The sequence below is a fragment of the Trichoplusia ni genome, chromosome 5 (genome assembly GCF_003590095.1).
Source record: "Trichoplusia ni isolate ovarian cell line Hi5 chromosome 5, tn1, whole genome shotgun sequence".
In the NCBI taxonomy this organism is placed as follows: domain Eukaryota; kingdom Metazoa; phylum Arthropoda; class Insecta; order Lepidoptera; family Noctuidae; genus Trichoplusia; species Trichoplusia ni.
In genome coordinates, this window is record NC_039482.1 from 12,843,703 (window position 1) to 12,871,699 (window position 27,997).

The 27,997-nt window shown below is 35.2% G+C and overlaps 1 protein-coding gene and 1 non-coding gene across 2 annotated transcripts in view; one reads left to right on the forward strand and one right to left on the reverse strand.

Annotated features, from left to right (window-relative positions):
• Positions 1-26,846, forward strand: part of LOC113494552 (protein PF14_0175-like) — a 55,814-nt gene extending 28,968 nt beyond the window's left edge. Inside the window, exon 3 of the mRNA XM_026872943.1 lies at positions 23,460-26,846. Within this exon, the coding sequence (XP_026728744.1) occupies positions 23,460-26,687 (3,228 nt within the window). The 3' untranslated portion in view covers positions 26,688-26,846. The remainder of the gene's footprint in view (positions 1-23,459) is intronic.
• On the reverse strand, positions 10,186-10,258 carry Trnak-cuu. Its single transcript has one exon. It is a non-coding gene; the product is annotated as a tRNA-Lys (tRNA).
• Positions 26,847-27,997: the final 1,151 nt, after the last annotated feature.

The following is a 27,997-nucleotide window of genomic DNA, read 5'->3' on the forward strand; positions in this document are numbered from 1 at the left end:
TGAATAAACAATTAATTAAGGAATATCGTTTTAGAAACATGAATATTGATCGTAATATGACAACATTCGTGTAGTTTACAAAATATTCATACGTTTGTGTTGTTGTTCCAAAATTGATCAAATATCAAATATTTCTTCATTAACCTTGTTCGCTATAGATATTTATAGTTAACTAACTTAGGACCATGGCTAAAAAACATTATTTGAATGGACAGACAGATGAACAACTAAAATCACTTATAAAATGTACATTCCCCCAAGAAATAACATCGAATTGCTATGTATTTATTTAAATACTTATAATAGTTGCATACAATAGACTAAACAAAAACATAAACAATTAAAATACGTTGTCATTCTTACATAACTTTACATGCAAGGAACAATGATAAATGCTTGATTTAACACCTGAACATTATTATTCAAAAACCTTCAGACGTTTACAGAAACTAGAAACCTTTCTAACTCGTGCTTTTGAAACAGGGGTTTAGCACGACCTCCTTAAAGTGAGACAATTGCAGTTGTCGAAGCGACCCGGTGTATAGTTTCCTCCCTCTTCTACAACGCCTTCTATAATACTTTTAGAAGAAGTATAATATACTACCTTTTGTTCTGAATGAAACGCTAGGTCTTCAACCCACTCCGAGGGTACGGCATGTCGATATGATGGACTATCACCGACTAAAAACACCTTCGGCCCCTGCAACTGCCTGAGCCAGAGCCATGGGATTGCTCACGTATGCGCTGCGCGACTCCGGCTAAAGTAGAAGGCCCCGACACACGTCGCGCGTCGACCAAGACAAATTAACTTTTTGACAGTGATACCTTGTCGTTTAACTTTTTAAACCCATTCATTCACACATTAATTCTTATATTCTCGTAGTGAACGTGGTTTAACCGGATCATCATATTTAAGTATTACTGTCCGTTGCGTCCATGTCATGTGTTGTTCACGGCTTATAGGTTTCACAGTTAATTACATTTGACGTATCTTTTGTGTTAATGACATACGATACTGTTAAACGTTTGGTATTAAAGTAACGGTACAGAGATGTTACGTTATTGAGATCACTTAATACTTAACGTGTTTTGTTGTCTGTTTTTTTTGCTCGTATTTTGACTAAATTTATTATTAGGCTCTGGCATAATTTTTATATGCATAGATGCTCGTGGTCTTAAGTAAAAGTAAAGATTTAGATGTAATTGGATAGCACATCTTAAAGAAAGACCTAACTACCTACCGTCATCGTCGCCGCCTCGATACCAGAACCTTGTGTGATCTGTGGTATTAATCCTCCTGATAGAAAAGCCTTTCTCTAATTTTTTTTGTAACTGAGAACGCAAGAGCGCAGTGCAAGAAACATCTAGTATTATTATAATTTCAACGTTTCCTTTGTATTTCTTATCACAGAGGCCAATATAACTCAGACTTCCTCATAACTGAGATAACATTGATTTATTGTGTACTTGTCGTGAACTTAACGTTTGATGGAATTTCTGACGTTAGTATTGTACGATGTTTACTAATTATACTGAATGTTGTAATGACAAGCCGTCTGACGCTCAGATAACACCAGTCTATGTAATTTGAAAGACAATTATTTTCAAGTCATTACACTGTGAAACCTTGTGCCTTTTCTTAGTAATTTGCGACTTCTGAATTATGCAATAAATTTTCCTTAAGCATCTTAGATGGTAAGAGTAAATGTAGAGAAAAATCTAATAACTTATCAACATAAAAAGTAGATTATCTAAAATCCATTTTAGTTCCAATACACACGGCTTCTCCACATGCAAATATTAAATATATTTCAAGAAGTTAATCAATCCCGGAAAAGAAACAACATAACATACTTTTCTTTTCTTTTCATACCTGGACCCCATTTTCTTTCTCTAAAATATCAATAGCCTGATTAAGAGCCGTTTATTTCCATCCTAAAAGTGACACAGCGTAAAACCTACCTCTTAAAATACATTGTATAGTGTTAAGTCTGTATCCAACCACATTTCTCTGAACCCGGAGACAAAACTTACAATTATGAACATCAATTATCGTGTCCATATCTTACGCAAGACAATCCAGCATGTGGTAGCCATCCGTTAATTACAGCTCTCTACAAACTTTTACTTAAACGGTTAAACGAATGGTAAAAATTGTCGTCATTTATCATTGCTTTAACTTTTAAAATGAGGCGTTTTGTGGTTGTCTTCGTTTGTTAGTACATCTTTCGTGTTTAGTTGAACTCTACTACTGATATCTTTGTTTTTAATATTATACACGTTGCTATAAAGCAACAGGATAAAAATATCGAAGATTTAAAATGTTGTTAATCGATAATTCATTGAAACACTTTTCTGAAACTTCTCCATTACACGAATCTTATTTTGCCGATTATTGAGAGTTAAGAAAAGCTATATTTCTTACATTTTTCGGAAAGTTCAGTTTTCATTATCTTCATTCCATCCCATTTTTTTGGGATAGGAAATCATCGAATAATTCCTTCCGCTTTGGGTTGAGCGAAAGGGAGTGTCAGCCTCCTAAAACCCACCCATGTTCCTTTCTTTACCCACGCTAACCCGGACAGTCCTGCTGCAAAACCACTGCGCCAAATCCAGTAGCAAGTAGTTAGTAAGCAGCAATCAGTTATAACATTCCATCACAAAATTCAATATTCATTGCCCATTACCACACTCGCAAGCTTCCATTTTGTAACCAATACACTTGATTATCATTTCGTTCGCGTGTTGTCGTTGTAATTTCCTGCAACATATATCTGTGTGTCTGTCTGTCTGTTGCGCAAAACTGGCGTGTTCAACACCGTAAATATCGCTCAGCGGACCTGACGCCACTTCTTTAAGTAAGACTTGTACAGTTGTAGGAGAGAGATAGCGTTATACAAGGCGTAGAGCGGCATCTCTTTTCCCCACCTGCGATAATGTTTCTTTGAGAAGTTGCAGGCTCTCTGGTCGCCTTCACTTACCTATGGTGCAAGAACGATGTGTATCAACAATGTTCCTGTTTCTAAAGATATACTTAAGTGTTTCGTTGTTTCAGAATTCTTATTAATGTTCAAGATAATATCGTGGCTAAGTTATTGTTTTTTGCAATTATTTTGTCTTGCTTGTTGAAGACATTAACTTCTGAAGATTTAACGTTTACATCGAGGGTTTTCCAATCAATTCAAATAATTTCCACAATTTTGCGTTAAGTAAGTACGTCATTAGAAGCAATTTAAATTTTCGTGTATAATGAAACATAGTTAAAACAAATCATTAACATTCAAAAGGACATCTCGTCTTTCATCATTTTAATGTCAACACACTGAATAACCACTAAACGCATTATTTTACTCTTCAAAAGGCAAACATTACGTAATAAATTCTCTAGCTAGGCTTGCGTGACTAAATTTAAAGGAAAAATATGATTTAATCCTAGGCATTAATTTGCTACGATTGAAGGAACATCGTCTAGATTCTAGAATGTAGATAATTCGCTTGTTATAAAGAGAATCAAGTTCAGTTGCGTAAGTAATGATTGCCACCCATATCATAATTAAGGCTTATTTGCACGGATAAACGTGTGGTTAAAATCACCAAGCCAAACCCACTGTGCGCGACGTGTCGCTGGTTCGATCCCCACGTGTAACAAGCGTTTGTGATCCACGAATGCTTGTTCTGATTCTAAGTGTCTTTGTGCATGTGCGTAAGAACTGAATACTTTAGCGCGGGAGTGGTTTGATATAAAAAAATAATAATGAAGTCTTAAAGAATATTTAAAGTTTTCTAGATTGTCAAGGATTCTAGGCCCTCATAGTTGTTTGGCTTCGCAATATATTGCAACTCGTGCGATATTTCTCACCTCGTCTAAATGAGCCTTATGCGTCACTATAATTATATTCAGTTGTACTTGTAAGTATTGTCCTTGTTTTGATAGGGGTTACCTGGCAACTATCGATTCTCTACATTATACGTGCTTAGAGTAATTTATTGCGAGATTTTTTGGGCCTTGACTTAAATGTAGGGTAATTAAATGGGGAATGATAGCTGGTAGGCACGATTAGGGGAAAAACTGTTGAACAAGATTAGTCAATTTGAAAAATATTTAGAAAGTTTCATAGGATTGTCTAAAGTTCCATTGCTTCAATTTCAAAGCTGTAAATAATAGTAAATTAAATTACATAATCCAGTGTGTTGGCTACCACTGTTCAGGCGTTTGAGCGTGAAAAAAAAAACAATAATATTATACCCTCAAAAACTACTACAAATACTATACCTATCTCGCTTTCAATTCAACATTAATTTTTCAAATTAAAAACCAAGTATAAATTACCCTTTAACTTGCAATAGCAAATAACTTAAAGGCTTAGTTGATTATTAATACCCTTAAATACCATCGGTCACGCTACTTAACTCCGAACGTTACCAACGCTTAAACAGAAAAAAACCTAAGTTATTCAACAGAATCTGTAAAACTAGTTTCAAATGTTTCTCATTAAAAGAAAAACCACCCTTTGACGTCCGTTGCGCGCGTGCCTTCTCGACCTTTTATTTTTTGCATGTAAACAAGCACGGTGGATTTAATTAACATTCCTATGGCCCAACGGCGCCGAACGAACAACTAGCTCCTACTAGCAGACTCTAGAGGGCGATACAACGCAAGAACATGAAATAACCATTTATTGCGTTAGCAAATAAGGTCGCGTTAATTTGTTTTTCAGATGCAAGGTTTTGTTTTGATTGAGGTTTCGAATAACTGTTAGAAGAAGGGAAAGGCCTACGTTCAGAAACTAAAGTTAAATACGAAGAATATTGGAGTTACTCGCTTTTTAAATAACTGAAACGATTTTGATTTAACGCGACATTTTCACCTAAACCGATCAATCTGTTTGAAAGCTACTATACCACAGACACTCCCCTTTGTTGCATCGGGGATAAAAATGCATTTCTCATCAATACAGCTTAATAAATCACCTACGCATAAACTTTGTCGTCAACGTGACTATGTTTACAAACAACTGCGACACACATTGATATAATACCAATTATCTAAACAAAAATATATGCATACAGCGAAAACTCACATTTCACAACGAAAACAATATAATTGCGTAAATTAAGCAAACTGTTATTTAACATAAAAACAACCGTAATCCAATCCGCTCAAACGATTGCCGCGAATCCTGTACAAAACAGATTATACTTACAAGATCTTATCTTAGTATCTTTTATTCATAATTTGTTTTGTTTAAACCTTACATAACAATAAAAGGTTGATGACGAAAATAATATTGTTCTTTAAAACCCCGAATCACGAACTCTGTTTTACCACGAGCTTTGATACAAAGGACTGTTGCTGACGTGCAAGCGAGACGGGCAATACACTGTCCATAACCTCATCCCGCTTCTACAACAAACACTGACTTAGAAACTAAGTAAGAAAGCTGTTATCCTTACATATTATAAAACAAAGTCCCCCGCCGCGTCTGTCTGTCTGTCTGTTCGCGATAAACTAGAAAAGTACTGAACGGATTTTTATGCGGTTTTCAACGATAGATAGAGCAATTCTTGAGGAAGGTTTTAGTGTATAATAAGTTTAGGTTTTGTGTAAACTGACGATATTACAGCGATATTAGTTAAACATGTCGGATAAAATTAAGCCATTCGAGAGGTTTCATCGAGAACCCTGCCAAAACCTTTTGAGTTACAACAAAACAATGTATGGCGGGTTTGTACCTCTTTAATAGATCTACAAAAAAGTCCGCGGTGGTATATGTCTATCTTCCAAGGATAACCCACAATAACCATTTTTATGTGTTTTCTTAATACCGTAAAATTATTGGTTACTTACGAACCTCTTTTTAACAATACAGTATTAATCCTTATCCAAATAAATAAGTTAGATATATTATGCATGTAATATAGAACAAAATTGCCTTTTACACTACGCCAAAAATGTTAATAGGTAATGAGTTATCGTAATATTAAAATCTCCGCGCGAGAAATTAAAAATCGATGAAACGTAGCGAAGATATCGTTGGCATCTATATACTAATTGTACTATATATATACTAATTACTATGTATATACTATGTATGTATTATGTATATACTAATTGTTTGTTTGATTGTTTGTTTGAAAGCGCTAATCTCAGAAACTACTGGTTCAAATTGAAAAAATATTTTTGTGTTGAAGATACCATTAATCGAGGGAGGTTTTAGGCTATATGTATATCATCACGCTGCGACCAATAGGAGCGAAGAAAAAGTCATAACTTATATCTTCTAACCACGCAGACGAAGTCGCGGGCAACAGCTATCCTTATCCTTATCCTTACATATTATAAAACAAAGTCCCCCGCCGCGTCTGTCTGTCTGTCTGTTCGCGATAAACTAGAAAAGTACTGAACGGATTTTTATGCGGTTTTCAACGATAGATAGAGCAATTCTTGAGGAAGGTTTTAGTGTATAATAAGTTTAGGTTTTGTGTAAACTGACGATATTACAGCGATATTAGTTAAACATGTCGGATAAAATTAAGCCATTCGAGAGGTTTCATCGAGAACCCTGCCAAAACCTTTTGAGTTACAACAAAACAATGTATGGCGGGTTTGTACCTCTTTAATAGATCTACAAAAAAGTCCGCGGTGGTATATGTCTATCTTCCAAGGATAACCCACAATAACCATTTTTATGTGTTTTCTTAATACAGTAAAATTATTGGTTACTTACGAACCTCTTTTTAACAATACAGTATTAATCCTTATCCAAATAAATAAGTTAGATATATTATGCATGTAATATAGAACAAAATTGCCTTTTACACTACGCCAAAAATGTTAATAGGTAATGAGTTATCGTAATATTAAAATCTCCGCGCGAGAAATTAAAAATCGATGAAACGTAGCGAAGATATCGTTGGCATCTATATACTAATTGTACTATATATATACTAATTACTATGTATATACTATGTATGTACTATGTATATACTAATTGTTTGTTTGAAAGCGCTAATCTCAGAAACTACTGGTTCAAATTGAAAAAATATTTTTGTGTTGAAGATACCATTAATCGAGGGAGGTTTTAGGCTATATGTATATCATCACGCTGCGACCAATAGGAGCGAAGAAAAAGTCATAACTTATATCTTCTAACCACGCAGACGAAGTCGCGGGCAACAGCTATCCTTATCCTTATCCTTATCCTTATATACATATTATAAAACAAAGTCCCCCGCCGCGTCCGTCTGTCTGTCTGTTCGCGATAAACTAGAAAAGTACTGAACGGATTTTTATGCGGTTTTCAACGATAGATAGAGCAATTCTTGAGGAAGGTTTTAGTGTATAATAAGTTTAGGTTTTGTGTAAACTGACGATATTACAGCGATATTAGTTAAACATGTCGGATAAAATTAAGCCATTCGAGAGGTTTCATCGAGAACCCTGCCAAAACCTTTTGAGTTACAACAAAACAATGTATGGCGGGTTTGTACCTCTTTAATAGATCTACAAAAAAGTCCGCGGTGGTATATGTCTATCTTCCAAGGATAACCCACAATAACCATTTTTATGTGTTTTCTTAATACAGTAAAATTATTGGTTACTTACGAACCTCTTTTTAACAATACAGTATTAATCCTTATCCAAATAAATAAGTTAGATATATTATGCATGTAATATAGAACAAAATTGCCTTTTATACTACGCCAAAAATGTTAATAGGTAATGAGTTATCGTAATATTAAAATCTCCGCGCGAGAAATTAAAAATCAATGAAACGTAGCGAAGATATCGTTGGCATCTATATACTAATTGTACTATATATATACTAATTACTATGTATATACTATGTATGTACTATGTATATACTAATTGTTTGTTTGATTGTTTGTTTGAACGCGCTAATCTCAGAAACTACTGGTTCAAATTGAAAAAATATTTTTGTGTTGAATATACCATTAATCGAGGGAGGTTTTAGGCTATATGTATATCATCACGCTGCGACCAATAGGAGCGAAGAAAAAGTCATTACTTATATCTTCTAACCACGCAGACGAAGTCGCGGGCAACAGCTATCCTTATCCTTATCCTTATCCTTATCCTTACATATTATAAAACAAAGTCCCCCGCCGCGTCTGTCTGTCTGTCTGTTCGCGATAAACTAGAAAAGTACTGAACGGATTTTTATGCGGTCTTCAACGATAGATAGAGCAATTCTTGAGGAAGGTTTTAGTGTATAATAAGTTTAGGTTTTGTGTAAACTGACGATATTACAGCGATATTAGTTAAACATGTCGGATAAAATTAAGCCATTCGAGAGGTTTCATCGAGAACCCTGCCAAAACCTTTTGAGTTACAACAAAACAATGTATGGCGGGTTTGTACCTCTTTAATAGATCTACAAAAAAGTCCGCGGTGGTATATGTCTATCTTCCAAGGATAACCCACAATAACCATTTTTATGTGTTTTCTTAATACAGTAAAATTATTGGTTACTTACGAACCTCTTTTTAACAATACAGTATTAATCCTTATCCAAATAAATAAGTTAGATATATTATGCATGTAATATAGAACAAAATTGCCTTTTACACTACGCCAAAAATGTTAATAGGTAATGAGTTATCGTAATATTAAAATCTCCGCGCGAGAAATTAAAAATCGATGAAACGTAGCGAAGATATCGTTGGCATCTATATACTAATTGTACTATATATATACTAATTACTATGTATATACTATGTATGTATTATGTATATACTAATTGTTTGTTTGATTGTTTGTTTGAAAGCGCTAATCTCAGAAACTACTGGTTCAAATTGAAAAAATATTTTTGTGTTGAAGTTACCATTAATCGAGGGAGGTTTTAGGCTATATGTATATCATCACGCTGCGACCAATAGGAGCGAAGAAAAAGTCATAACTTATATCTTCTAACCACGCAGACGAAGTCGCGGGCAACAGCTAGTGTAAATTCTAAAGGTATATTCATATTATAGTTAGCTCCCCGCTGCGATAATTCAAGTCAGAAATGCCAAGTGGATAATCCAGTTACAGTACTGCCTTTTGTTACACAATATGCCATTCAATTATGTATTTGTGTATCATCAAATAAATGGGATTATAAACTTTTATGTAACCTGTTATCTACTGGATCATACTTTGCATCATACCATTTGTGAGATGCAAAAAACGGACGTAAAAAGGCTTATTCCGGAGCAATCGAAGCGTTCTCTACCTACTAGTATAGATCTGTTGAAAACTAAACATTATCTGCTGGGTTGTCATTTAGCAGTCAAGTCTTCTTACCACCAACTAAAAGACTAACATGGCAGTCAAATAATGAAATATTAATGTCTCAGATCTCTTAGGGCTCGACAAAAGAGTCGATTTTATGAAACTTTTACGAGGAAAAGGTTTTTTTACAAGTTTAACGCTATAGGTGTTAAAATGTGGTATTTTAGTTAAGATGATTTTGACTTATTTCATTAAAACAAATTGTCGATACATGATGGCAATCGCCGACACTTTTACTTACAATATTTTACATATGAGTAATAAAAATAAACTATGATAGAATTAAAAAAAATAATAGGAAATCTAAAAGCAGTAAATATCTTGATTTCTTTATATTTAATTTATCCATTAACACTTTCTTTAATATTGTAAAAGTGCGGACATTAACTACCATAGAAAGTATTAAATAAATCGCCGATAATTCTCAATGTCAACATTAATATAATCAGCTTAATACAACTGTCATCTGATAGCAATCTTACGTCGACAAGGCGGAACCGGGTCGATATCATTAGTCGATTATCGAGCACTTTCCATCATTTCTCGATTCGTGAGTCATTATTAAAAATTGCTATACTTTTTAAGACAACATGTGATCGTGATTTGCACTTGAGAAAGTTGTTGTTGAACTATAATTTTAAGGTCAATGTTGTTAAATAAATACGTAATAATATGTTTTATGGCTTCTACAAACTTCCCTTGAACATTAGCAAATAAAACACACTTTTTTATCTTATCTAAAAACCTTGTGCGAACAATCGATAATAATGTTCTTGTGTACGGTTGCATGCGTTTATGTGGCGTCTCCTATTCCAAGTACACGTTTTTGCGGAAACGATATAAAATCACGTGGACAAAGAAAACAAATAAAAATAAAACGCAAAAAGATGCGCCCAACGTGGGGCTCGAACCCACGACCCTGAGATTAAGAGTCTCATGCTCTACCGACTGAGCTAGCCGGGCTTATACGTGGTACGTGGAAATATCAAATCACTTTCCGTATACTATGATTTACTTTTGATTGTTATAATAGTGGAATGTCGGCGTGCCAGGCCTCCGCTTCGTTCGGACAGTGCGCACGCGCCGCTTTTTAAGTTCCTTATTTGAACCGGTCTCCCCGTGGGAGTTGCGAAAGCTATGTTCAAGGTTGATTGGAGCTTTCTTTATTTTAATATCTTTAAGAATGTACAACCCGTGTCTGTTGTTTATACATAATGCATTAACAGTCGACGCCTGAAAAGAATAAATTACTGCACGTACATTTGTAAACAATGTATCATCCTAGACCTTGTGTGTACCCGATTAATCGCTTCCTATCCGAATAAGGCTATTGATTTTACCTTATCAACGAAAACTTTACCTTGCCTGATTTGCTAACCTTTGTTTCTTCATAACGCTTACATTTCCTCAAAGGTTAGGCAGAGGCGTCAGATTCATTACAGATACTAAATCAGCGTTATTACGTAATAAGTGTAATAAGTAATCAAGTAATAAAACACTAATGTATAATTAGAGCATTTCGTTACTTAGCAATTTTATGCACTAACACAAAGAAACATAAATATTGAAGCAATAATTGAAATCAAATCAAACCCACAACCGTTTTAAAACAGCCGTTCTTATAACCACGTGACGTATGACGTATTGGCAGTGACCGTGACCGATGATGACTCAAGACATCGTGTATGTTCTTGCATTTTGAAATAACAAAAAATCGACCTTATTCCGTTGAGATACCGGCGATAAGAAAATCATATATTTACATCAATTTTTAATATCAAAAACGAATCTTACCTTGAGCTACGAAGACACTAACAGTTTCTTGCATGGTCGTGGAAGTAATAAATTTTATTAACTAAAATAGACCTTATTACTTTGAGATATGATTGATAAGAACGCTGCTGAATGTTCGTCCATATGTGATGAAAGTGTCCTCTGACGCTTGAAGAAACTTCCTATTGCCAATAAATGATAATTTATTATGAAGGTGTGTTTAAAAAAAGCCGTGATAAATTACTTTCAAACCAAGGTGTTTCCTGCTGGTGATAATATATGGCGAATGCTCTTTTATAGAAATTATCGTTTATAATCACTTTCAACGGCCTGCCAATATGTCTTTTTAAAAAGCATTTTTTTCTAACCTTTTAATAAAGGACAGTTTTATGTTTTTTTTTAGGACAGGTTTTTAGTTTAGGACAGCAAAAACTGTTGGACAAATAGTATTTCGGGTTTCAATTTCGAAAGTTAATCTTCCTTATTACTAACTAACAAATACCACCATAATATTCATAAGTTTGGTAAGTATTAAACCTCAAGTTTTAAATTATCTTGAAATATGAACGAAACTCACAGGTACACTTAAAGGGAAAGTTCTATTGAGGTACCTACTGTACCTCAATAGAAAATTTGGGAAACATTCAAACAAAGACTTCGTGTATTATTTAATCGTAATGACTCAATCGCGTGTACTTTGACACGTTTGGAAGATTAACACGAATTACGTATAGCAATTAGTTTTTGTCAATTGTTGGCTATTGTTATGTAATGAGCTTATTATTGTTAAGGAAGCAAAAAGGTTTATTGTAATACTATTTTTGAATATGGCAATAGAATTAGGGGTTAAGGAGATGATCTGTAATCTGTCAACAAAGAATTGGAAAGAGAGTTCCATGCTTTGCAGCAAGTCATTCTTGAAAAAAATACAGTATTGTCCGAAAGGGTTAACACGGATAGCAAAAGGGCAAATTAAGAAACATTGGGTTTTAGTCAGTGACAGTCCATTGCGCTCAACCCAAAGCGGGAGGAGGCATTCGATGATTTCCCATCCGAAATAAATAAAAAACAAAGATCCTTCAAAAACAATGTTACCTATAACCGAAATCTGTTTATAAGATAACTTAACGAAATCTAGAGCTCTTCTGTATGCAGTACAAAGATACCTTACATTTTTTAATTGTATTTCAGTAATTGCTAAAAGAATGAACATCGGGTATCAGAGACGAACCTTACCCAGTGTTAAGTAAGGTTACAATTGATTCAACTGACTTATAAGAGTCAATATGTTATAGCTAGCTAGAACTTCCAAGCTGTAACCATTACCAAAGTATTGGGCAAGGGAATCGGAGAGTAACTCCGTGCCCACATAAAAGAAACGGTGAAAGTTAACTAATAATTAAGTCGGTCAGTGAAAACAATGCGATTGATCCGATGTCACGAGTTCACGACATTGAAGCGGGGCTTAAACACTTTGAACTGTCGTTAATGTTATTATTAATGCGTTTTAACTCGACGTCCGAAGGTAATACTTAGTTGACACCAATTTCATTTTATGAGTTGGTTATTGATGTTAATAATGATGAAGAAATTGACTGTCATTATTGAAGTTACAGTTTTTGTATTGTTTGCAGTAGAATTTGTGAAGTGATGCTTTTTTGCTGTTAGAACAAAAGGTAGTGAATGAACACCAACACTAGCTACTGGCTTGCTAGACGCAGTTTTAAATATTGAAGAAAATTTTAACGTTGAAATCTTTAAACAACTGTTTGCTTTATAAGGCCATCGTTCAGTAAAAGTATTACAATACAAGCGAACACATCAAACCAAATCAAATCCATACATTTTCTTCGATTGGAAAGTTGTAACATAATTTACTGTTATCTAAAATCCAAATTATCTGTTCCCACTTTCTACGCAACCTACTTATGTCGGGCCTGCATCATTTTACACAATAGCATCATAACATAGCAATTGACGGCGCTTGCGCATCTCGCTTACCGCCAAATGCCAATTAAGCTCGTTTAGAGATATGTCCGGTCGGAACCAAATTATTATGTTCAAATGTTTTGTTGCTGGTATTATCTTTCGTTTATTTTCGTCTTTTTTGACTAAGCGTTGTTAAAAGTAATGTTCTTGTTTCATATTCTTATCGCACTCATAGAGATGAAGTAAGAATGTTTCAATATTGTCCCTTCATGATGATATGCATTTTTATATCATTTTGATTATTGTTCATACTACGTCAACTTATTTCTTTAATCCATTTCGTTTTCAATGACTTTGTCAAAATACCGTTCATTATATCGTCAATATATCCCACTGCGGGACATGCCTCCGTCTTTTTATATCACAAATAAAGTTCTCTAACTCTTAGTTTCCACCTAACTTTACATGCCGTCATACAATCTTTTCGTTACTTACATATGACGTCACACTTACATATCAGGAGTTATGGACCGTTTGATGACGTCAGTCGGGTGTATTGTTTCAAACTAGTTCACCTTGGATGTAGGACTCCACTGCCTGGCCCTTTTAATTTGTGCTTTACTAGTTCGGAATCATTTTATTGTTTCTTTGTAAGTATGAGGTGAATGATATTAGAGCGTATGTGTCTAGCTAAAATGATTTGACGGTTGATATGTTACGTGGCGTTTGTAAAATAGACTTAAGTATATTTTGTTTCCGGCTCACGATTGTCAAGTCAGAAACGAGAGATAAGAGGGCTGGAGGTGGTACACATCTTTGGTGGCACTATATTCGACTGTAGCACCCGAGGTCCTCCCTATTTTTTCTACAAGTCCCCATCGAGTGAATGGAGTCGCGTGACAGATAGCATGAACTTATGAATAAGGTTAATTTATTGATTAACTTAATTAATTAATGATTCATACGGTACTATCGAAACAATATCAACAATCATTCGAATATTTTCTCTTAATCTTGTAACACCGATATCATTAACCAGTATAACATAAAGAAAACAGAAATAACTGTGCTAAATACATGAAACGAAGACTCGGTCAAATAAACTCAAACAATTAAAAACAAGCATAAAAGAAGCATTTACAGAAACTAGTTCTTTTTTAACTGCAAACAGTAATATAAAAAAATAAAAAAATAATAAAAATGTTTTATTGATAATGATAGTAATTACAACTTGTTTGTGATATAACCGTAAAAACAGTTTTACTTGTTATTATACAAACATGATATTTAAAGTTTAACCCAAATGACCTGGTCTAAAAACAAAAGAACACATGTCTATAATTTAGCCAAAAATTCACAACACTTATGCAAATAATAGTCTATTATGACGTGTATTAAAGAGAAAACTAGCATATGACGTTTTATGAACATAAATATTTATTTTATTTTGCGTTTATTGACATTCATAGCTTTGTGGTTTTCAAATAAAATTTATTGGAATTGATCTGTTGTGGTTTCATCTGGGTTTGTGGTGGAATATTGTTCTCGTCTGCCTGAACCTTGTCATTCTTGTGAAGTTGGTGTTCAGGTTTGAGCGGTCCTGATAGGTCTTATTACTGATCATGAGCGATGAAGGCGTCACTCTTTACTTCTGCTTTTCGTGTGGTGTTTCTACAACCTAGTGTCATAGTAAGCAAATCAGCCCGAAAGCATCTCCCGTTACGTACCCTTGAAAATTTCTCTAGTGAGCTGATTACCTCTCTCGCATACGCCTGTACCATTTGCTAATGTTTATTTACGACCTGGGCATATACACTCTGGAATAACAATAAATGATTAAGGTTTAAGCATATTCTCATCACATCACTGCTTTGCATATCTACAGCTTCAAGATAAATTTATGTAGTAAGCTGTAAAATATTCTAATACTTAATTATATCTGTTTTCACTTGTTTATTATCCTGTACACTTAAATATGATGTTTTACGAATGGAAAGTTCCAGAAAATTTGTTTACAGGTCCAACCTCTATAAGCGCGTGCCGTTTCTATTTTTTATAAGTTTTATTACCGAAAAAAAAATGTTATTTTTACAGAAAATATGACAAACTGGTCTCTAAATTGTATATTTTGGAGAAACTGATTGAATAAACGTGAATTCTTAATTGAAAGTTTGGGGTTCGAAGTGACGATGTCTTAATGTTTAGGTAAATGACTAAAAGTTACTTCTCTTGCAAAGGAAACAGTACACTGACCTGGTTATTTACTGGTCTGCATACAATTAGCATTTCAAGATAAGGATATCTTACTTTCTTGGAAAATACTCATTGTTAACATCAAGGAAAATCTTAAATAATGCAAAACTTGGAAACCTTCCGTTACAGTGTTGTGATTCTCGGAAATTTTAAATTTAAACCCAAAGAAAATGCAGATGGGGTTATTAATAAGAAAAGCGAAATAGATCTAATTACTGATGATTGTAAAATGCAAGCCAAAATAATTATCATTGGCAATGTCTACACTATTGTTACTGACATAATCTTAGAGGCCATGGGATGTACTGAATTAATTTTAGACCTATCCATAAAACTCTACTTTATGTATTAACCTAGAAAATATTTCTGAACGGAGTGTGGACTGGTCAGCTGGTACGAAATATAAGTACAATTGCGTTGTAAAGGGATACGGACAAGTAACCACAAGATATCCTTGAAACCTAGTTAAAGTAAACGATTGACACATCGATAATAAGGGGGAAGTCAGACATGCGTCATAGTAAAGTTGTGAGTCGCGTATATCTGCTGATTACTTTCGGTTTTATTAAAAACTTTTGTCGGTTTATAAGAAGTTTTTCGTCACCGTATAAATAAAAACAGGAGCTTTTTTATAAACATTTAGATTAATTAGACAAAACTACTGGTTCGCAAACTTTTTCATATTATGGTTGTAATACGTGCATTCCACGCGATTAGATAATCGAGCATTCACTGAACACATTGCTTTTTAAGTTTTTGGAGCCCTCACCATTTACTTGTAATGTACCATTTGCATGATTGATACATTACTAAAAAATGCTTTCGGAAAGGATCTAGTAATCTGTACTACGATTGTCACATGACAGAAATTATGCGATTCATAACTCAAAGCTTACGCTCGTCTGACTTCACCCTAAAGGACAAGATATAATGACGAACGCGGATACATTATCCGATTTCACTGCTAAACTACCCGAGAAATAAGTTAACGACACAAATAATAAACTGATTTTATTAAACCAGACAATTTTATGCCTGTTTTAACACTGAGTGTTTTACATTAAGTAAAACTCGGTATCGAATTTCGCAATTAAGTACGTATCATAATCATTATGACTCATATAAATTGGATTGGTAATGTCAGAAAATGTATCGGACCTTCAAAACTTTCGTTCGTTTTGTATTTTTGGGTTGTCACTGCCGGGTACTTGGTTTTGTTGAGTCGTAGTCTTAAAAATCTGATCATATTGGTTAATAATCGTAAAAAACAGTTACAGTCGCGGATCGAGTATAGCTGAGGATAGCACAGGACCGTAGAAGATGGCACGAAAGAGAAGGCGTATGGCTAGCTGTGGGTGGAGAAGGGCTTGGATAATGATGATGATGATGAATAGTAAACAAAAGTAATAAGACAATTATACAGGTTATCTTTTATATTGGAAAAGAAGGCATGTTTAAGCACTAACGCTGAAAAAACCTTACTTAAAATGACAACTCACATGAATAAACAAAATCTTTCCCATTCACGAGAGATTAAATCAACGCTATCGTTTTTAAAATTACCACTTATCGACTGGCTAAGGTAGCTAAAATTGCCAAGCCTATTTCACCTGTAAATGATCACAAAAGTCACCAGCACAACCTTAACGGCGACAAGAGACGTGACCATTCAGAACGCAAAATGTACAACGTATTTTTAGGTGATAACCCTTTTTCTTCAAATCGCGGTCACTGATCCAACTGTACCGTGGGACTTGCATTTTTACACACTTAATTAATGCTATAACACTTATATTAACGACTTTACGTCAAAATCAGCCGTAACGCACGCGTTATCATATATTGTTATTCAAAATTATACCTTAACTAATTCTAATAAGGTTGATATATGCACACATTTTAATGCCATAGGTTTATGCTTATGATGGTCTTAAGTACTAAAAATGAGGTTGTATATTAATCTCATTAAAAACATATCCCTATAGACCCGTTACTCGATATGACACTGTTTAAAACTAGCGCCAGACGCGGAACTGTATTTTATATGAGGTTTATGAAAAACTAGACTAGCTCGCCCAGTTTGTAACCTAGATTTAGGTCTTAAACATACATAGACAAAGGTGGAATGTTGTGGTCTTGTAGCTGGATTTAAACAGTTTTTGTTGAGGATTACTTTTCCTTTGCGTTTTCCGTTCTATTTTAATTTAGTCAGCCATCTTGCTTTCATAAACACAAGAATCTTATATTTTGAAGTGGTGGTATTCTTCCTGGTTCGTCTCGTATATCTAACTAGATCATTACCTACATTCAACAATTTTCCTAATTACGTCTTACCATAATTATATCCGCGACTCTACATAGCAAAGCTTTTTCAACCGTCGCTAATCATATTCAAGACCTCACCGATAAAACTTAACACCAGTTTGCCTACATAGAAAACCTTTATAAATGTAGGTAAGTAAGTAAATGGGTAGATAATACTATAACCCGTTTCTACCGCGTTCTAATAAATTCTTTGGATATAAAATACCAGACAATGGATCGTCATTCTTCGGCAACTTTCGATTTCCCGAAGTTTCACGTATTCGATGCGCGGGCGCATGTTTGAGTTACTTTTTAGAATGTTACTATTGTGTTATGTTTCTTGATTAAGATGCCGTTAGGCTTTTAATTCTGTGCGTGACTTGAGAATTACGTTAAAGGAAATACTTATAATTCGCTGTAATTTATTCAAGGATTTTCACTTTCTTGTGGACTTTTGTAAATTGCTTTATTATAGGCAACTGCTTAAATATAATTTTATTTACTTATTCGTTCCATATGTCACACGTTTGTTTTCTAGCACGTAGCTAAAATCTAAAACAAAATCGTCTGAATTCCGATACTATTAATACGTAGCAATCATAAATTCTTCATTCTGTCTACTCGTATCCTGTCTAGTTATCTATAAGTGAGTCACATGAAACCAGTGACCTTCTAAGGACTGATATGGCATAATACTGTTAAGTTCGACCACCTCTTACTGGGACACATTCTTTCCCATGACTTGACGCGTAAATTAAAACTATTCGATACTGCGCATATCCGATTGTTTGGAGTTAACTGTCGTATAGATCCAATGGCGATAACTGTTAAATATACATCCAGATCAGTTCGAGAGATCAAAATAAAATAATACAGCGAAAAGCAAGAAATTATTTTTGGCAATAACCGATAATATTTTCTGGGATGCTAGGGGATTATTTGGCTAGTAGAGGTGCGAAGAAAGTGTGCTCTGCTTTGCTCTATAATAAAACTGCACGTAACTGTCCCATCGCCTAACGAAGAAAGGCCTTTCGCATATAGAGCAAGATTTAGTCCAATTTTGTCATTAAAAATATTTATATTTCATCAATATTTATTCATTCAGACACCTAATTTTCGTTAACAGTATTCAAAGAGGTTTTATATTTTTTCTGCCACTTTGCTCTAGTCTCCTCGTGCCTCCTTCAACAAGTTACTTAATGCAAATAGTTTAAGTATAAGTGTAGGGAGCTCCATCATTTTAATAGCCATATCTAAGTTACGTGATTAAAACTAATATATCATTAAGCATATCCTGGTTTGCTACACAGTACAATCACGTTTTGTTTCAAAGTGTCGATCGAGTAAGTTATCGCGAGTCAACGACCGTGACTTCCGATGGAGATTCAAGGCGAATGTAACATACTTCATTAGGCTAGCCATTCATTTATATTATAATTAGATATAGCCAATTAATATTGGCGTGAAATTAATGTGAAATGGCCTTGAGCGAGAGATTTTCTTGTTTTTGTTGATATAAATTTAGATTTCTAGTCAGTTTGGCTGCTGGTTCGTGGGAAAACATGGATATGTTTGAATTTTTTAGCAAATAACTGTTACCCGTAAGAATGAATTATTACAAATAAGTATATTATTGTGATTTGTGGCACAATTTCAAGGGTGATAAAACTTTGCATCACTTCTCACATTACATCTTGATTTACCTGGTGTCGTAGTAATACAGTCATATTTTCTAAGTAAGTGCTACGGGAAACAGTTAGGTATTTACTGTAGTTATTATTTTAAATTGCATTATATCTTAAGAAGTCACCTTAAGAACAAAGGCTTTTTTTAACGACTCTTATACCAACCTATTAAAAGTAAAGTACTTACCACAAAAAGCAAAGAACTTAGTACACACTGTAGTGTGTCTCATCAATCAAATCAGTTTTTTTACCTCAGTTCGCTTACTAACCTGCTTACACCCCTTATCTCGTGATATTAGTGCGTTATCGATAGTTTGTAAACACTTGGTAGTTATCAAAGCAATACCTAACTGTTGTATAGTGGCACGTGTGTAAACTATTATTGATCTTGTTTACAAAGTAACCAACAACCTTATACTTGATAACACCTTATGACAAAGCGATAAGGTTTAAATTTGGGCGTCAATAACTATGTGTAACGTTCGATAGTAAAGTCGGCAACAAAAGTTGGATAACAATCTAATTTACAAAGTGCGGGTTTATTTCAGTGACACGCATGAATTAGTGTTTGTATATTTTGTGTCAAGCTCAGCTCATTGAAATTAATTGTGCGCAGTTGTTTTGAAAATATGATTGTGGTAACCGACTTCTGTTGCTGACCGTACTATCTGTTCAAATATTATCAATGTTGTATTTCAACATGCTTTACAAGTGTAATAAATCCTTTTGTTTTTTTATTTGTTGTGTTACCGATGACGTTTTACTAAGGACGCTTATGTTTTGTCTGAAGTAAAATTACGTTTTGCTTTGTTACGGTGTAGTAATGGTAATGCACAAAAGACAAGTATAAAGGGCTTTTTGTAATCATTGTGCAGTTATACTAATAATAGATAAAACCGTATGTTTTGTAGGAGTAGTATCTGTGGTAGTATCTACTGAAAATCTAAGTGTGTGATCAAAGCGTGATCACGCAAATGCTTGTCTTACGCGGGGATTGAACTGCATATCGCGCTCAGTGGGTTTGGCGTGGTGACCTTTACCTATCAACTTAAAATAAAAATATTTTGATGTAAGACAACTTGCCAGTATCCAATCCAAATTGAAGAATATAAATTATTTCCTTAGTGCAAGGAAATTTAGTATTCTGAAGTACTACACATGAATTCCGCGAACCAATTCTACTATGATACACGACTAGAATCTAGAATAAATCTAAATTTAAGATTTATGCAGTAATTAAGCATAACACCGCTAACTTTGATATCCTCAGTATTTCCTGTTAAACCCTTGGGTCGGCATAGCTGTACTAGAGTTAACGAGCCATTTCCTACGGTTACCGTGATTGCACTAACTGCAGAAGCTAATATATTTCTGTGAACGTGTCACTGGTATATAAAATTTAATGTTAAATATATCATATACTAGCTGTTGCCCGCGACTTCGTCCACGTGGTTAGAATTTTCCCCGTTTTTTTCCACATTTTCCATTGTATCTTCAGTCCTATTAGTCGCTGCGTGATGTTATATAGCCTATATAGCCTTCCTTGATAAATGGTCTATTCAACACAAAAATATTTTTTCAATTCGAACCAGTAGTTCCTGAGATTAGCGCGTTCAAACAAACAAAGAAACTCCAACTCCAACTTCAGCTTTATATATTAGTCTATCCTAGATAGATAGATATATAGATGAACGAATTTGGTTTTCGAAGATCTGAGAATCCTTCCTTTTTGGTTGTCGGTTGTAACCTACCTATTGCTAAACATTGTTATGTGATATTTTTGTTTTGGAACCTTGGACCTACATCGGACGTGGCAATTTAAAAGCTTGCATTTTTTTACGTTCCCATCAACTCGTCAATGAAGTAATGCCTATTCAGTGATAGTAATTAGATACTTGGGAGTCGTTTTATGCTCATGAATGACAAACGCATTAATAAATCCTTTTATAGGTATATGAATAGATTTAATGTATATGTAAACTAAAAGGGACTATCCTACTCATATTATAAACGCGAAAGTTTTAATGTATGGATGTTTGTTCCTCTTTCACGCAATAACCACTAACGGATTTAGACGAACTTTTTAACCAGGAGAGTTTCTAAGCAGGATTAGCACACAGGGTAGATTTTCCCGATTTTATTTTATCAGCAGTGAGACAGCATGGACTTAAAATAATGACATCTAATCTATTTATAAAACTGTCCAAGTAGTCTATTGTTTTCGATTTCTCTCTATTTTCAATAGAAAAAACATCATAATTGACTATCCTTAAAAATTATCTCAGTAGATGGGTATTTTTTACTTAAATATCAAATCAAAAAAGTATTCGCAAATGAGTTCACGGTTTCAAGGTTTAAGCGTTCTAAAAACAATAATTAATTTAAATATATTCGGTGTTACATCGTTACATCTTATCAACTCTTTAACGCTTAGTTTATATTCCTTCCTTGTTCAGTATTTGTTAACTTAGTAATTGAAAGGTTAATTTTTTTTCACTGTATATTTTAGAAAAAGCGTTTTTGCTTTATATGAGCACATTTAGTCGCCGTTTTCTTTTTTATTTATGGTTTAAGAAAACTTTTTTTCCTTTTGTGTAGACTATGGTTATGTAGTAACTATGTAGTAATCTGTGACTATGGTTAGATATAACCTTCTAGTACCTCGATTTCTACGCACAATTTACGAGTAAAGTACTATCCGCTGATGTGAACACAAATTAATGATTTGTTTACATACAATTCAATAGCGTCAACAAAATAAGTAATCGCTACATCAACAAACTTGAAGATCAAAGTCTGTTATACTAAAACGACCTTTGATTGACTAGATTTCAATATGTCGACAAAAACACTACAATTTCTATATAGGAAAAGTAGTCAGTCAAGCCGAGTATAGTGACTATCACCTGTTTCATTAATTAAATAACTGTTTTAAATATTTTGATAAGTAATTAAGTGGCATATATATCTACGATTATGCGGGTGAGTGTAAATGACTTATTTTTCGTTAATAATAACAATTACAAAGCCTATTTTTCCATAAATTCCAATACTTCAAAATTCATACGGTTGATTTTTTATGTTTTGTTTCAAATAATGTGTAGAATATATCGTTTTAATACTTGTGTACAAAATCTTAAAATATATCACATTTTTACATGTACTTAGAACTCAAAACATCAAAGCTGACCAATAACAAAACTATTATAATACACTACACGATTATTAATCCCATGCTCATCAAAATCCTCTTTCTAATATTAAATTATCTCGCTAGATATATGATTAATATCGCAAACCACTAAACTTTCTTCGAGATTATTTATAACATCAAAAGAGGTTAAGCACTCACATTGTCAGGTCGTTTGTGACTTCACCTCGTTGCTAACGAGATTGAAATATTAGTTGCATTCTTACCTTCGACGTTATTGGCTTTATAATATGAAAAGCCGTCAAACTGCTTTCCATAACCTCTTTTATAAAGATTGATTAATATTAACGGGCCATATTTCTCATAGGAGATAAACTTTGAAACCGTACAAGAAAAAGTGTAAAAGAATTGCTATTCTGTAATAATTTAAAAATATTTGTACATTTTGTCCCTGACTTATGCCCTTAAAATATAGCTCATGTTATATTTTATGTTACAATAAGGAAGTAAGAGATTACAGCATTCAAAATATTATTCCACGCCTTATCAGTGTCTGAGCCAAAGATAAGCTCTGAATTGCTCTGATTTAATTTCTTATCAAAGTCAGTAAACCGTTACAGTATAAGTTATGTAATTTTGAACTTTATACCTTTGAAACAAGGTCCAGAATTACCTGGCCTCTGATTACATCTAAGTTGCAATTAACATATAAATTATAAAATATTCCGCTTTCGATAATTTTTATATACAACAGGCATATTTCTTGACCACTGACCTCGTTAATTTGTATTGCGCTGTGGACTTGGGCCGTGCGTTGCAGCGTTACTCTCGAGATAAAGATCATTATAATGTTTACTGCGATCAAAGACGCGCCGTCATTAGATGACATTAATTTCTTCCAACTGAATAAGGAGTCGTGTATCAATCGTACTTGACATTTCACCGGTATCGTTTGATCTTCTAAATAGACTGTACGAACCTTTTATTATGTTAAATGTCGTTGTTATTACTATTATTGCAATATTCATAGTTACAAATGTTATTAACAAGATGTTTTCTATCTTTCCAGATGGATAGCAGCTCTGAAGCGATGGAGTTGAGGCGGGAGTTGGAGGCGGTGAGGAACGCGCTGCAGCAGCAGTCCGAGTCCGTCCTGAAGCAGAGGCACCAGCTAGTCGAGGCTGGGCACGCGCTCGTAGCGCGAGACAAGAAACACGCGCAGGAACGCCGGCTCAGACAGGACCAACTCGCACTAGTACTGCGATCGCTAGTCCTTCTAGAATCCCGCCTAACCAGGGAACAGAAACAAATACATGTCGCACTCCACCAGAAAGAGAAAATCATCAAATCACAACAAGAAGAAATTGCAAAACTTAAAGCTCGCAAATCTTACTGCAGTAATTGCCAGCAGCTGCTCGGGTTCACAAGCGAACAGACCAACATAGAAACAGATCCCGAGTTCCAAAGCCTAGAGAGCACAGATTCCAGATTCCAAAATACATTCGTTAGGAGCTGTAGCTATCGTGAAAGAAATTCTCCACCGGTATTCCAAAAAAATACTAGGTTAAGTAAGAGCTTCCAGTACCAGTTACCGAAGAGTGACATAGTTTACGGCAATACTAGCTCCAGTGAAGAAGGCAACACCGCCAGCGTCGGCAACAAAGGCACATTCATTAAAAACAAACAAGCTTTCGTTCGACGAGATGTCTTCAGAAGGTCGAGGAAATACTCGGGAAGAAAGAATAACAACAAGTATGTTGAAAACACGCCAAAAGGCTACAATAATCAGGCAAACAACAGTAGTAGTGCCGAAGAATGCATCGGTATGAGTTATCAAGTGAACCACGATGATAATGACTTAACTGCAAGTCAAATAGCCAATGATATAAGAAGAGCGTCTCTTAAAATAGACCAACTCATTGGTGAGGCTGCCAAAAAGGAAGTAGGCAACACCACAAGTGATTCCGAAAAAACCTATTCCACAAAAATGGAACGGTTACATGGAATGAAGAGACAAGCATCTGATGAAATTAAAGCGAACAGACAACTTTTCTTGAGCAACGTTTTGAATGAAGAAACCGCTGAGAAGCCTTGGTATTGCAATGTTAGCGATCCGGAACAAGAAGGAGATTGTTTGGATCAAAGACCGTTAAACAATAAATCAAAATCTACAGAGGATCTGCTTGGAGTTGGTTACAATAGCGGTATACGTGAAGCAGCCGTAGTGTCTGCTAAGAACGAAATATTGTGCAATAATATAATGAACAACAATGAAAGGTTTAGTTCAAGATTCGATGATAAAAATAATAACATAGAAATGAATCTTAACAAACAAGCTGAAATAACTGAAATCAATGAAAACTGGTACGCTAGCACTAGTGACGCAGATGAAAATCCAACAAATGAAATATATAAAAATAATCCAGTGCTTGAGTGCGTAAATCAAATCTTACTGCAAAATTCATTAGACGATAGCAGTAATGACAACTCGAAATCGAGTGAAGCACCGAGCCCTAAATCATCAGCTAAACGTGTACAGTTTTCAACACTAAACAGCATCTCTTACGATGAAAAAGTAAGAAGTAATAACACACTACCCAGATCCGATAAGAGAGCTAATAAAATCGTTAAATTCAGCTTAGAGACTGCCTCCGAACACAGCTATGAGGTTCCGAACACCGCTCAAGGTTTCCAATACGAGATACAGAGTTTATACAGCAATGAGTATGAACCAATCATTACAAAAGGTAATGAAGCCACCAAACCTGCGCCTCTGCCCCGCACCGTACAAGCTATTGACAAGCCAGCCGTCCCTAAAATTAGAGGCTCAATCGTTAAAAATATGGCGGCTAATTTAGAAAACCGCAACATCAACAACGCCGCAGAAAAGAAGATTGATAATGATCTCGGATCGATGAAGATATTTAATAAGAGAAAAGTGCCAAGAACTCCCCCCGCCCTGCCGCCCAAGCCAAAGAACCTTTCGGCTAAATGGAAAGCTGAAAATGCTGTCAAACAAATGACAGAACAGATAGACTCTGAAGCCGTTGCGGCTAACCAACGGGTTGCAGATGTTAAGACGAGAAAAGTGGGACAAGTAGCAACAGTTAACAATATTGAGCCGGACTACTGCTCCATTTCTGAGATAAATGTTCCAGTAGTCAGCAATGGAAAGAGGGAGTTGCTACTTACACAGCCAACCGTTGAGATTCACAACGAACAGTACCCGGTACACGCTGTGAGCCCAAGAAACAGTGTCGCTAAAGTGGTATCCCTGCCGCGGATCCAGAACAAGATCAGCGACAAAGACATTCCCAAACTTCCTCACGTCACTGAGATCATCATCCCTGATGAAGATGACAAACAAACAAGTGAAGAACAAAACCGCTCCTTCGCGCAAACGACTGACAGTTACTTGCCTAACTTTGCTATGCATCCTCTGCAGCCAAAATTAGACCCACGTGCTTCAATCCAAATGGGCAACTCTGTATCTTCCATTCTCTCAGAGATCAACAAGGGCGGCAAGGGAGGCAACAAGCAGATCAATCTGACTGAACTAGACAACCAGTTTAATCACGGTCCCGAAAAGGCCCAACAAATAAATGCGGAAATGCATAAAGCTGAATATTTTGACGACATCGACAAATTTGATTTGTCTCAGAATTTTGAAGAGTTTAAGATAGACGATGAACTCGGCAGCATAGTTGCAGAGGAATACCGCATCAGCTCTGGCAGCAGTGACGGTTCCATGTCGGACGTCGTGACCGAACACCTTACTAATGTACCTGATAGAGACAAGCAGCATAATACGAGTCACAAGGATGACAGTGAAAAAACTGAAAATTTTCTCGGGAACAACGAGAGCGCCTTGAACAAGGGCTTGTCGAAGAACGCTAAGTTGTCTAATAAGCCTGATCTCCTTTCAAATATAGAGAATTTAGAGACTGAATCTGTGAGGAACTCAGACATCGAGTCGAGTAACTCGTCTGGCAGCAACAGCGGCTCCTACAACACGGTGAAATGCGAGCCGAGGATGGTGCTGAACAACAACCCTGAGATAAACGCGCCCAGGACGAAGGGCTCCTTCGACTTCTTCTTAGAGACATCTGGTCTTAGTTCTAAGTCTATCTTCACGCCAAGCAAGAACTACATCGGCCTGAGGCCCCCTAGTGCCAACCACAAGAGTGTGCTAAAGCCTAAGGACATTAAGATGCGCGTTAAGAATACTATTGCAACGAACAAAATCAACGAGAAGCCTATGACGACTGCTATTAAATACTTCGAGCCCTATGTGTAAACTTATTGTTAGCTAGGTATTATGTGTTATGTTAATGAAATGCTTAAATCTATTTATTGTAAAAATGAACTTGCCGGCGTAATACTATGTACTAATGTATTTATGTTATTGTAAATATTTGAATTAGTTATTTTACAATTATAAAATATTTAACATTTATTTTTGCTGTTTTATTTGATTGACTTTCAAATGTAAAATATCCCATACATATAATAGAAGCATGTTAACTGTAGGTTGAGATTTTAAAATATTTAGTTGAAGTGAAAAATAAAAGGAAGATATAAATTAAAACACTGTATTTGTCATATAAATCACATTTGTCTCTTAAATCTAAAATAATAATATATTACTATCTGTACAGACTAATTTATCTTATACATATTAAATAAGAAATAAATAGTTTTAAATCCATATTCCACCAGCATCACCTGCTGCGCTTATTACGAATATACGCTTTTGCGGTATCCTTGAACTGTCTGAATATATTCAGGCGCTTGTTACTGCCCAGGCCCGAGTCCAGGGTGTCGGTGGAGCCTGCTTTACTACTCCTGCTCTCGTAGTCCTCCAAATACTCCTCCATACATCTGTCAGAGTCTGATGATGACGTCGCTACGGAGTCCGCACTTCCGTAACAGCTGGAGCGGTCCAGATCCGTGAGCTCTGTGAGTGAAGGTATTCTAGCGCAGGATATGTCGGCGAACGAGTCGTTGACTTTGATGTTGTCTCTCCTCCTCCTCCGGACTTCGACTCGGGAGTACGGCGTCGGTCTCCGGCGGGCCCTCAGGAACTCCTCCGACGAGAACGTCGTGCTCGGCAGGTCTACGACAGCCGGCAGACACGGGGACAGGTCCTCGGGAGTCTCCAGGTCGACAGGCGTCCCCCACTTGCGGTCCAAGGCACGGAAAGCGACAGACAAATGTAGATGTAGTTCCATTCTGATTTGGTGTTTCTCAATTGAAAGTTGGCAGGTTTATGATGGGATTAATGATTTGCAGTCGTATTTAAATGGCATGAACCCCACCCGATCTTTTATTTTAATTACTAAGTTATATCTAGCACCCAATTATTAATAGGGTGCTAATTCCTTACAGTTAGCATGCGTTAATTAAGTGTCAAGTAGTAAACTGCTGGTAATGGCTTAATAAATAATGACGTGGTAATTAAATGTGTATTTTAAACTATGAGTTTAAGGCAATAGATCTCGTAACATTTGATATTAAATTAAGTGATTAAGTGTGCCTTATGCTACTAAATAAGTATCTACTTTATTGAATTGCTTTATTACTACCGTGGTGCAACGACTGTGTGAT